This window comes from Apostichopus japonicus, chromosome 19 (assembly GCF_037975245.1).
Source record: "Apostichopus japonicus isolate 1M-3 chromosome 19, ASM3797524v1, whole genome shotgun sequence".
NCBI lineage: Eukaryota > Metazoa > Echinodermata > Holothuroidea > Aspidochirotida > Stichopodidae > Apostichopus > Apostichopus japonicus.
In genome coordinates this window covers 29,131,294-29,143,597 of record NC_092579.1, presented here as the reverse complement: position 1 = coordinate 29,143,597, position 12,304 = coordinate 29,131,294, and the positions used below count along the sequence as shown (strand labels likewise).

At 37.3% G+C, this 12,304-nt stretch overlaps 1 protein-coding gene across 2 annotated transcripts in view; it reads right to left on the bottom strand.

Moving 5' to 3' along the window:
• LOC139960710 (protein tweety homolog 1-B-like) overlaps positions 1-12,304 on the bottom strand; it is a 68,237-nt gene that overhangs the window by 17,365 nt on the left and 38,568 nt on the right. For both annotated transcript variants that reach the window (XM_071959294.1, XM_071959295.1), the window contains exons 7-9: positions 5,319-5,391; positions 3,597-3,652; positions 2,579-2,668 (exon numbers count right to left, since the gene is read on the bottom strand). In XM_071959294.1, coding sequence (XP_071815395.1) covers positions 2,579-2,668; positions 3,597-3,652; positions 5,319-5,391 — 219 coding nt within the window. The remainder of the gene's footprint in view (positions 1-2,578; positions 2,669-3,596; positions 3,653-5,318; positions 5,392-12,304) is intronic.

Genomic DNA, 12,304 nt, shown 5'->3' with positions numbered 1-12,304 from the left:
TCACACACCTGGTAAAATCAAGGCGAGATCATTCCCTGGTCACCGGTTGAAGCTTTCAATTCATCTAGATGATACAACTTGCTAGAACAGCTGATTCAAACATCTATTTCTGGTCAGGCAATCATCTGCAGTGGATCAAGGCTGACAAGCCTATTTGAAAATGTTAGGTTTACCCAGATAGAAGTCAGAACCAATAAAGTAGGCAAAAGTAGGTATTTTTTTATTTTGATAGGGAAAACTTTGGAAAACTCAGAAATACTTGATGGAGAATAAAAAAAAAGGAGAATCCTTGCACAGCCTGCATTCTTAGAGTGCATTTTACGGGCTATGTAGCAATTTGAAGGTATTAAACATTAAGAAAACATTAGCAAAACAGCAGAGTACTCACAGTAAAATTTAAAAAGTCTATGCAAAGATGTACATGTACGCAACTGCAGGGCTGGGACTCATAGAGGGAAGTATTAAGTGTCAGAAGTCAAATTAATGCTATTTATGGCATTTTGTTCATTTTTAGCTGTTGGCTATTAAGCACAGTTTGTGACGTATTACAATAGCTGCACGCTTGGAGGGCAGCATAGGAATTTGCACTTTACAGACTTCTTGATCAAACTTCTGCAGGTACTGTAGGTCAAATATCATCTCACAAACATACAATGGTTTGACCTGGCTGAGCTTGCTGATTAGAGCAAATTGGCAAAACAAACCTGTGACTTCCCACTTGCTAAACGATGCAATTAGACATATTACTTCTATCACAGGGGTCAAATCTGAAAATTACTCACAGACAATAGGGCTCGGTGTGAGGAAGCTAGTATTTTGTGAGTTGAGGTTATTCAATCAGCAATACAGTGTTTATGTCTACTCAAGATCTTACAGATTCCAAAAATCTAAGGTTATGAAAAAATTGTTAACTTAACAAAATAGATCATTTTTCGATGGTAAGTACGATCTCGCAGTTGGTTCACTTTGATCAATTTGCAAGGTCTTGTGCTAACTTGTAACTGTGTGCAAACTGACCGAGTTATGTGCTATTAACACATAATTGGGAAAACGGTTAAGAGATGTCGCTACAACTATTGGGCTGGTCCTAATTAACAAGCTATTAGACACTTAATCAGTAGAGGAAGTTTTGTAGTCCACACATTCAATGACTGGCTTGCCTGTCGCAATTGCACAATGAATTTGGCATTTCTGCTAAATCTGTCAGACTGTTTTCTGGCCTTAAATCTCCATCCCAACACTGAAAAAAAATGGTACCCAGCAGACAGTGGAAATTTGATACAAAATATAATTTCCAGTCCTTTCTTTTTTCTTTTCTTTCTGGGTGTGGGGGGTGTTGGGGGGGGTTGGAGGGTCATGTGTTGTCCAAGTTCTACATATCCTACCAAGTATAACTCGAGGTAGGATAGTGAATATAAACATCATCTCTCCTGGATTATTATATCACATAGATGTGAAAAATTCAATGAAATGATTATAATTTCGATTCAAATATTTTTGTCATGGGTGCATTACACTTTAGAACTATCTACTTCAAAATGAAACTTAAACATTGAAGACAAGACAATGCAGTTTGCTGGTAACATATTTAATGTTCAACAGTGCAAAGAGTCGCTCAAAAGGAACTGGAATTGCTGCTTTCACAAATTTGAATATCTATCTATTGAAGGTGTGGAAACCCTCCCACCTCCCCTCCCCCCCTCCCCCCCTCCCCACAGCAACAGACTGAACCCCATAAGAGTTAATACCCAGAATCGTTTCTAAGGATGTTATTATAGTTATAAAGCACACCTCTGTGTTTACTGAACAGTTCACAATTGTAGAGAAGAATATAAACACTACCCTCAACAGATTCGATACATATCTTTCATTCTACCTGTTTCTTACATCGTATTTATTAGACTCTTTGATTTTGTCGCCATGGCAACAAACCAAGGACATGTGTTGCAGACGACACCCCAGCAGGCAAAGTAATCTCCTGATCCTATCTAAATCGTTCTGTAACCATTCAATACAATTTGACAAATTAGGCTGCTGAGATGTGTTACCATGGCAATATATCAAAAAAAAATGAGGCTTCAGAAACAATCGTTTCCTCATATGGAGGGATTTATATACATGGCTGAGAGCTCGTTAGCAATGAGTTGGGGAGGATAATCAATATGAATATGGTTCAATGCAGACAGAGATAACTAATGTTCTGTCTCGGCAGGAAAATTGATTGCGTCGTCTTTATGTCAGGTACAATAGTATGTGCTACTGTGTGATGTGAGCTTATCAATCAAATTATCAATCAAGGCAAAGTCCAAACTGTCCGCCAACAAAAGGGGGAGGATAAAAGGAAGCGACCAAAGGACCATGGGAAAAGATTACAAAACAAGGGGAAAGCTCCTAGCAGATGTAACAAAATATAGAGGGACAAAAATAATGTATCTTGGGTACACACTGTTCATGCATACTCCACTTAAAGTCCTGTTAACCAAAAGGCCTCTCGAATTACTTGGCTAGAGGAGTTAAAAAGCAGAGAATATCCTGATGCGTAGACAAAACGAAACTTGTGGTAAAATGCTGCACTTACTGTTACGCTTTCAGACTGACTGCAGTCTCTATCTATATTATCAATGTCTTTCTGGGCCTTGTCATACAGTGAATTAGCAAGTGAAAAGGACTGTGGAAAAAAGAAAAGAAAAGAGAACTTCTTTATTAAGCATAGTCTGATTATATCATACCAAATAGTGTGTTAAGAGTGAAAAGAGCCAATTCTCTCTCAAGATTGTGAATTGGCAATTAGTTCAAACTTTAAAAAGCTATCGCAATGATATCCTATTTTGGCAGGTACACAAATATGCGTTGCGGTTTTGATGCCATACGGTAAGTACTACCAATGCGGAAAGAAAATATAATATATAATAATAAGTTACACATGGATAAATATGCTATCAATGTTTGTGTAACAAATGCTAAATAGCTGTAAGACTTGGTGCGTAGCATACTACAGCTCTTACCAAGTAAAAGTTCACAAGAAATCTTTAATTTTGACCACAAAACTGGAATTGAAACACAAAACCAAACATTTGCAATAGGTTTCTTATTTTTCTTATTTTATTGTTTAACTGCATCATAACGTCCACATAAATCGTAAGTGAAGTCATTGGCGCAAATGTTAGGGAAACAATCCAATTTGGAATTTGGGGCTAATGCTCAGTTACTGAGTGTAAAGTCTAGTAATACACATGTAATAATACATGTATGTGATGAGTTATAAACCAGTTAACCTTTGAAAACTACACTTATTTGACACATTTGACTGAAGGCAGACCTCTTTTCAAAGTGTACTGACTCTCTGAAATAGCAATGACATGGCTATATAGGGCTCGCCACCAACATAGGGCTGGATAGCTTAGTTGGCAGAAATGCTGAGCATGTAACCCGGAGGTAACTGGTTCGAATCTCGTTCTAACATTAAGTTTCTTTGCTCTTTCCCAATGTCTGACATTTCCCAGTAAGTTTTCCATTATTCATTCTCTTTAACAGTGTCAACAGAATCCTGCCTTTAGCTACTCTTTTTTCCGCTCAACATTAAAACAAAAACTTACCTCTTTGAATGGACTTGCAACTGGATCGTTGCACTCGACGTAATAATATAAAATATCTAGAAATAAGATGCAAATAATGAAAAAAAAATCAATTAAGATGAAAACGGGTGGCTGGTGGGGGGGGGGGAGGGGTAGTACACAGGAATCAGTTGAATTCATCACAATTAGCGGACGATCTTTAAAAGGTTCCACATTGTTTTCAAACATTGTGGGCTGGTATACATATGGTATACATGAGGAGGGTCATATATTTTTTTCAAAGCAAGATGTAATTGTTTTCTTTTTTTCCATTGTAATACAATTTTAACACAATTTTCAAGTCATTCTGAACTACCACTGCTATTTTATTTCTACACCTGATACATTACTACTGTTCAGATTTTTCTTCTTAGCCAGTTCTCCTGCTTATTTTTTTTCTATGGGATAGTTTGCTCCCGGCTAAACAGAATTACAAGACATATATATATGTACACAAAACTGAGTATAGTTACAAGGATCCATGGCTAATGGCAGAGAGATTTATTAGTTACTGTACATGTCACAGTGGAAGCATAATTTGTAATAAAAGAAATAAAACCTCTTGTAAGATGCCATAACATATTTGACAATAAAATACTGTGGCATAAGTATTCCATCTTCGTTTAAATAATTCACGAGATGGCACCAAACATCGAAGGGAAGCCTGAGCAAATTGAAGATGCAACCTAGCAGCTGCTCCAACCCCAAAGGGCCTACAAAACCCTGGATTTTGACACATTCCGCACTCAATGAAATGTGCTCAGATGGCAAAGTAATTAATCATTTTAAAAGAAGTGTTATCCACAAGACCAAATAAAGTTTCAAAGCAGCGACAAAAATAAAGCGGAACAGGGAAAAAAAACACCAATAATCAGAAGGGAACCTTGCCATGTTTAAACCAGTTTTTTGATAACATTTTCGACATTACTCTGTGTTAAAACACAAAAATACATGTAGCAATTTAACATATCTAGTCATACTTTTATTTATTCCAAATAGTGAGATGAAATTCAAAGTGTTGGTCATTTTACGTGTGATTAATACAATTTAAGGTGAAAAGGTGTCCGGGCGATTCTATGTTAAAAATCGAATGAAATCAATAACAACTTATACTGATTGACCAAAGGTTAGTCAGAAGGAAAAAAAAGTAGGAGTTTTAGATCGATCAACTGCAATGATCGTATTTTGATATTTTGGTAAATTTGCCATCCAACAGCAGAAAGCTGCTTCAAGGAATGGCCTCAAGGAAATGAAAAGTTTTTGAAGTCCAACAAACATATTCTTTACAAATTAATTTCTGAGTTTCGGATTTTAAACTTTCCTTAATACCATCTTGTCAGAAAATTTGCTTCAACCTTCAAGAAAAGGCGTTGACATTTTTTGACACAAAATGTTCCAAACCTTGCCAGTGACTCAGACGTACAACAACTTCCTAGCAGATATACACCTAGACAAATTAGTAAATAGCATTCTGGTCAAAAGTTGTTATTGTCATCCACTGATTTGGGATAACTATCAGCCAGTTATATCTTGTTTTTGTTGATCCATTTATGGATTGATTCATTTTTTCATGGGGGGGTGGTGAGGGGTAAAGAGGGGTGGAGAGGAGGTGGGATGGGGGTGGGGGAATACTTTCATTGATGCATTGTGAATTTAAAAATGAAAATAAGCCAAACTCTCTGATATTGTCTAGTACATACTAACCCTTATCGGTATTGTATTTTCTGCCCTCACTATAAATGAACTGTTCAGGTGCCACACAAAAGTCACTCAGTGCCTGGAGGATGATAAAAAAAAAGAAAAATAGAAATAGAGTGAGTTTTGGTATAAAGAGAAAACTTAAACCAGACAAGAAAATTTCTTACGCCATGTCAACAGCCACAACAGCTTGAATAGTATCCCATGGATTAATTACATCAAATCTATGTAATGTAAACATTGGACATTTCTTCTCTGGTTTTCAATTCAAGTTTTAATAGATCTGTTTGTTTTCTTTGAGACAGGTTGAAACATAATAGTTCTTAATTGTTTACAGGTTTCCTCGTTTCTTGCTGACAGGATAATTACTGGTAAGAGACAAAAGGCTGTGAGGATGCAAAGCAAAACAATGAAGATAGTTTTGGCAAAATAATTCTATTACAGCTATGAAGAGAATCTTGCAATTTTCTGTTTTGAAATTAATCAATCATTCCGACACATTTAGAACTGCTTGTTAAGTGCTACCACATTACTCATAGAATTATGTACTATACTGTTAATATTCCAATTAAATTTTGCTTAAACGCTTAGCGGTCCACTATCTGAACCGTACATGATCAGCGGACGTATGATATTATACCATTGAATCCTGACAGAGAACTAACTATCTTGCAGTTTCAGATTATCTGCTAAAAGTTTATCTTTGCTCAGAGAATCACAAACTTACTATTCACCCAATAGAGCATGCAACAGTCAACTTCCATAAAGGCAATTACTGCTTTCCTTCGCTTGATGATTCATGTAGCCTTGAACCATCATTATACTATCATAATGTGTAAATTACCACGCACAAAATCCACTCGCATTTTTGCATCGTAAATTTTTATTTACCACATCAGGCTATTCTTGGAAGCCTAAGCTATGTTAATGTTGTCATACGTACAGTATTCCACTGTAGGGTCGTAAAGTGTGGTATCGCACCATTAAGACATTATCAAACCGCCCACACAAAACCATAAAATGTGACCACTAATACTTTCCAAAATCCCATTGAAACGTTGTTTTTCTTCCTGTTTGGATGGTTATTACCGTGACTTCCTTCTCGGTTCTGAAATGGCCGTGAGCCATTACTGAAACCTGAGAGGAATGTTTGTCAGGAATCATATTAAATTGTCGAGCTCATATCCCAAAAGGTAACCCGACACTATTTCAATAAATATTGCTAATGAATCATACTTCCCTTGTTTGTAAGAAGAAAAAAAAAAAGTGTTTCAGATAAGAAAATGAGAACAACGTTTTTGGTCAAAAGTATGTCATAGTTTCTGCAACCAAATCCGAAGCAGGTTGTTTTCAAAGTTGCCACAATTTATTTCTCTCAAATTCCTTGCAGAAATTCTCATTAAATAAGTGGTTTGTTACATGACACAAAAACTGTGCTCGGGCTTCCCATTACTGACCAATTCTGAAAACAGAAAATACTGTACTTTTGTTTGATCAGTAAATCTGTGCCAATATTTCCAAATAAAATGAGCAATGTTCAGTACTTTTTTAACCTAAGAATCAAAGAATAAATGCAGCCTATAAAGACAGGACATGGACCATGAGAGAACTTCATTTCACATTCCCCTTAATTTGTTTTCTTCCTCTGTATTATATACTTCCTTCTTCTAAAACACCCAATAAAAGGCTTCGAAAAATCAGGTAACAAACAAATTAAAAAGAAAGAAAATCCAAACTCAAAACGACCGTCTATAGCAGGATTGTCCAACCTTTTGCAGAGGAGGGCCACATGGAATGATTATGATGAAGGAGGGGGCCGCATGAACCCTACGCTCGATTTTTCGATTTTTTGCCCGAAGCCCAAGGCAACAAAATGTGAGCACTGCGTGCGGAGCGCACTGATTTATTTTCCTTCGTGATAAAACATGAATAAAGTCCAGCCGCCCCCCCCCCACTCCGCTGAGAGAGTGTCACGCAAACTGCCCTGTATGCAGTTTTTTGGACCCAGAAGGTTCGAATGATTGATTATATAGCTTAAACTTGTTATCAATAGATCTGCTCACTAAAATTTCGCACCGTAGAGCATCTCTGGCGGGCTGGACGCAACCCTGCGGCGGGCCGGACTGTAGCCCGCGGGCCGTAGGTTGGACAACCATGGTCTACAGGCACTTTGTGTGATAGAATGAGAAGGGAGGGCATTTGAACGGTGGGGTCTGGACATGGAGGGTGAACAGAGCTAATAAAAGGTTACCAGTTCATTCTAGGCATGCTAGAATGAGAGTGATAAGGTTGTGAGGAGACAGGTAAGCAAGGAGCAAAGTAAATACTGTCCATCAGACAGCACCTCCCCACCCCCCGCCCCCCTCGCAACCCATTCCTATCTCTCCTCTCCAAAGTTTTAGAGTACTACAAAATATTAAAAATTTAAAAAGCAGTATTCTGGGGGTCAAAGTACTCCACGTATCGAACGGGGGGGGGGGGGGATTGGAGAAATGAACTACCTGGCTTCGTTAGATACAAATATTTATTGGAAGTTTTAAGAGCATGAAGGAGTTATAACTAATTCACTGTCTACATGTAGCATATTTGGGGGATCATATAAAGATGGAGTTTTGAGACCCATCTTATGACAACCTGGGAAATCTGTGAATCTGTAATCAGGTTTTAGCTACAAGGAAATGAGAGATTGATTTAAATTTCCTTGTTGCTCAAAGCTTCCTCTGAGATGGCAATAAAAATACCACCCCTCCTTTTTCCGGTAATACGGTTTGCAAGTTCTTCGACACCGTCCTTCGTAAACCTAGCTGTCAGAAAGATGCAGTTCCTGCACATGTGCGGTTACCATAGGTGATGAATTGATGATAACAGAATGCAAGTCAAAGACATTTACAAACCTGTCTGAAAGTTCATTACTACCACAAGTTTGTACAGTGGAAAAATGATGTGATGCCAGACGAGTCTATAAAATTCTCTTTACCCTGGAAAAACTAGTCATATCGTAAATCTATAAATTTCTACTCTGCCAATTCAAGTAAGGTATATATAAACAAAGTTTTATGACACAATCTTCAACACAATGGCTAAACAGACGATTCTCGTAGATCAACCCACGACTGATTCTTGATGCACACGAGCAGTTGCAACACAGATTGAAGAATGGACAAAGATTGCACTGATCAGTAATTATTTATAAAAGGTACGGCAGTTCCTACTTCCTTGAAGATGATATTAATAATAATAATACCACTCCTAACCACCCCCCCACCCCCTATTAACATGCCACATTTTCCTTACTGACACCTTTTTATTTAATATTGTAGTTGGATGCTTTCCCCCCACCCTTCCCCCACAACCCCCAAGATGTAATTTATGGCAAGTTATTCAGAAATGAGAATTGTGTCTGTGAGGACAATGACAGTTTTCATAAACATCAACCCTGCAAAGTATAATTACTTCTGTAAACATGGCAAATAAAACTAATAAATAAAATATTCATTTTTATGAAAGAAAAACTGGTAGAGAAATCTGCATCAGCTTTCGATATAATTTCTCATAAAAGACTTTCAATTGGTTGGCGAATGCCTTGAGGCGATAGCAAAGATCGACTGAACTGAAATTAGCCTTAGCTGATCACTTTTTCATCAATTTCTTGTCACTGCAAGTATTTCTGTCACAAAAGTGACGGGCTGGAAATCATGAAAGCAATTTTCATGAATTTGGCACAACCGGATGCTAGTATTCCAGTCAAAATATACTAGGATATATTCATATAATGTAGCAAATAAATAGTATACAGTATTTCTATTTTACCCTAGGTCATTGGTCTCTGAAGAAACAGAGGGAGGGTGGGGGGAGGGGGAGGTGGGGAAGAGAACAATTTAGATGAAAAGCAATCCGCACAATATCTTCTGACTGATAAGACTATGGAAATGAGGTACAAATTTTCGGATCTCAATCATCACTGATCTATAATGAAGACACTTGGTATCTCTGAGCAAATGCTTCAAAATGTATACATCTAGAAGGCAGTCCCCCCCCCATCCCACCTCTTGCCTTCCCTAACCCCCTCCCTTCCCCTCCTTGCAATTAAGACCACTTGTTTGACTGGAGATTTCTTGTCATCTGTGGTTAAAAGTTAAAACACTATCTTACCATGCATCAAGAGATTCAAATAAATTATATTTAGAAAAAATTAATTAAAATAAATGGTGCAAAAAATTTCATGTATATAGTATAATATTCAGGCTATGCTTTTATAGCCTGTAAACACACAGAAACTTTGCCAGGGAACTTCGACCCTTACACAACTACAGTACTGCTCACCCGACTATTACAACTATGGCAGCTGTAAAATCATGATTTGACAGTTAGACCTTGAGAAAGATTACAACATGTAAACTTATTGTTTCCCATGAATGTTTTTTCTATCAATTCAACACAGCACTGAGGCATCATTAAAATAAAAAAACCAGAGTGTACGGGCTCTGCTGATAGCACAGTATCTATCAAGTTTAGACGAGAGGAGAGGAGACGAGATGAAATGGCCATTCATCTCGATTGTGATCACTTGTAAACTTGTCTAGTTGGTATTAGTTCTCGCAGTTTATGGATGACACACCGCAGTTATTTCGAGACGAATAGGGCTATTAACAAAGATCCTAACAAACCCCCTGCCCCTAAGCAGGTCAAATGATACGTTAGACATAAACATACTCCTGTTATATTGCTACTAAAACCTGCAGACTTTAAAGGAGCAGCAAAACTCCACGCTGTGTGTTGATGGACAGAGTCATGTGATGAAGAAAGTCCCCAACCAGAGCTAAGATATTTTTTTCCAATACTTAGAAGAAAAAAATTATTTTATTGTTAATCTCTTCAGGCAAAGGGCTGAATACTTGAACACAAGATCAAGTCTTTTAACTTGAGATGAGTTTTTCTTTATTTATTTGTTTCCAATGACAGTAATTTGGTTTATAAATTTTATGCTGAAATCTAAAGTTGTAGTATACTGTACAGTAGTAAATATTGACCATCACCTGATACTGGTATTCGGTTTCGTGTCAAACTTTTATTGTAAGTCTCTTCAGGCAAAAGGTTGAAGACTTGATTTTTTGGGGTTTTGGTTTTTTTAGATGATTGTTCTCTATTTATTTGTTTCCTATGACAATGATTTGGTTTTGTAATTTTATGCTGAAAATCTAGAGTAATAGTAAACAGTAGTAAATATTGACCATCACCTGATACTGGTATTCGGTTTCATGTCAAACCTGGCTACAATCACCTTGAGAAGTGTTGAAGCGGAAAAAACAGTGGAATTCCAAGGTTTCATGTTTGTATTGGGACCATTGTACTTCACATCCTAGAGGCACTACAGTATGAGACATTAGGCTACACATATTAACAAAATGGCAGGCCCCTGCCTTGACATTTTAAACCCTAATATATCTCAAACTCATCAAGATTTTCCTTGAGATAATCATAATAATAATAATTATATCATAACTGTGTAATAATATCATAACTGTGTGAGCAGCTCATCACAACAAACATCTCCTATTATATAAGTTCAAAAGATGCTGGCTAGCCTCACCTTCCCCTTTAATATGAAAGGCCATGTCGTGCCTTCCATCTAACAATTTTATCCAGACTAGGTAACTCTGTACTTGCTTCGCGCCGTGACCTTTACGAACAAATTTCCATCAATTTGTCATCTGTCGACACCTAATTTCTTTAACAAATTTATGGCCAAAAAAAAAAAGAAAAGATAAAAAACAAAGAAGGGAACCAGATTACGAGGAAAGAGAACTTACTAATGGAAATTTGCAATCAATGCTGCACATAGCGAATCATTATACAGCATAGCAACCATATATGGTAATGTTTACAGTTGACTTAAGAAACTGGATTAACACATTCAAAGTTATTAGCATTTCAGCAGCAAAGGCTGCTACTTCCTTGTACATATAATTTGGGAGTGATACACTGGAAGTATGGTGAAAGAGAACTGTCCAGGCATACCCTTCTATGTGTATAGACTAAATGTAACACAACACTCTTTATATTTAGTTTATGCGTTACCCGAACCGAATTTTGGCCGACGGAATAATCACATACATACATACATACACTTGAGTTACGGCAGGTTTTTAATATATCTCTCGAAAAGGTAAGGAGAGATACACATCACATCTGGCTTACAGGACAGAAAAAAACCTGACATATTTCAGGTATGTGTACTACTGTATGTGCACAACGAACTAACAACATATAGTTTATGCTCAAGTGTACTTGCTCGGACGATAGAGGTGTTAAAACTCATTGTAGAGGTTGGATCAGAATTGCTTGTTACTACATATGCCTTTTCGTGGTGGTCTTGCAATTGTAATTATGATGCATGATGGACCAATTTTAATTAGTTAAGTACAATTTACAGTCAGTGGTAAAAACATGTAACGCAGCAGCATGTCTTGACTATCTTAACTTTGGAAATACTTTCTGTAGACAGAAGACACTGAAGTTTGGTTTGTTTGATTGATACGCCTTTCTCTAATGCATAGGGGCCACTTGATGGTGTGTGGGTGAGGTGGGGGGGGGGGGCTGGGAGAGGGTGCACAGAGACAAAGGTTTTTGTTTTATGAGAATTAGGCTGTTAAAATTTGTGGAGTGCATGTGTAAGGTAGATACATGTAAGTATCAAGACCTTTGAATTGTTGATTCGTTGAAAGTGCCACTCGTCACTTGCAAGAGGTGAGGGCAATACAGGTTAAAGGAACAGCACTACAGTATGTTATAATCTTTACATCCTGGAGAACCTCTTCAAATCTCAATTTTCAGCCAAGGCGGTGTACTGGCAGTACATAAACCAAGTCAAGTCATCCACTCATAATATAAAATACACAAAAACAAATAAGGAAATACATGACTGCATTCTGAGGTGATTGAAAACCTAAGGACCAGGGATTCCTTACGACATAAATGTACACCGTGATCGT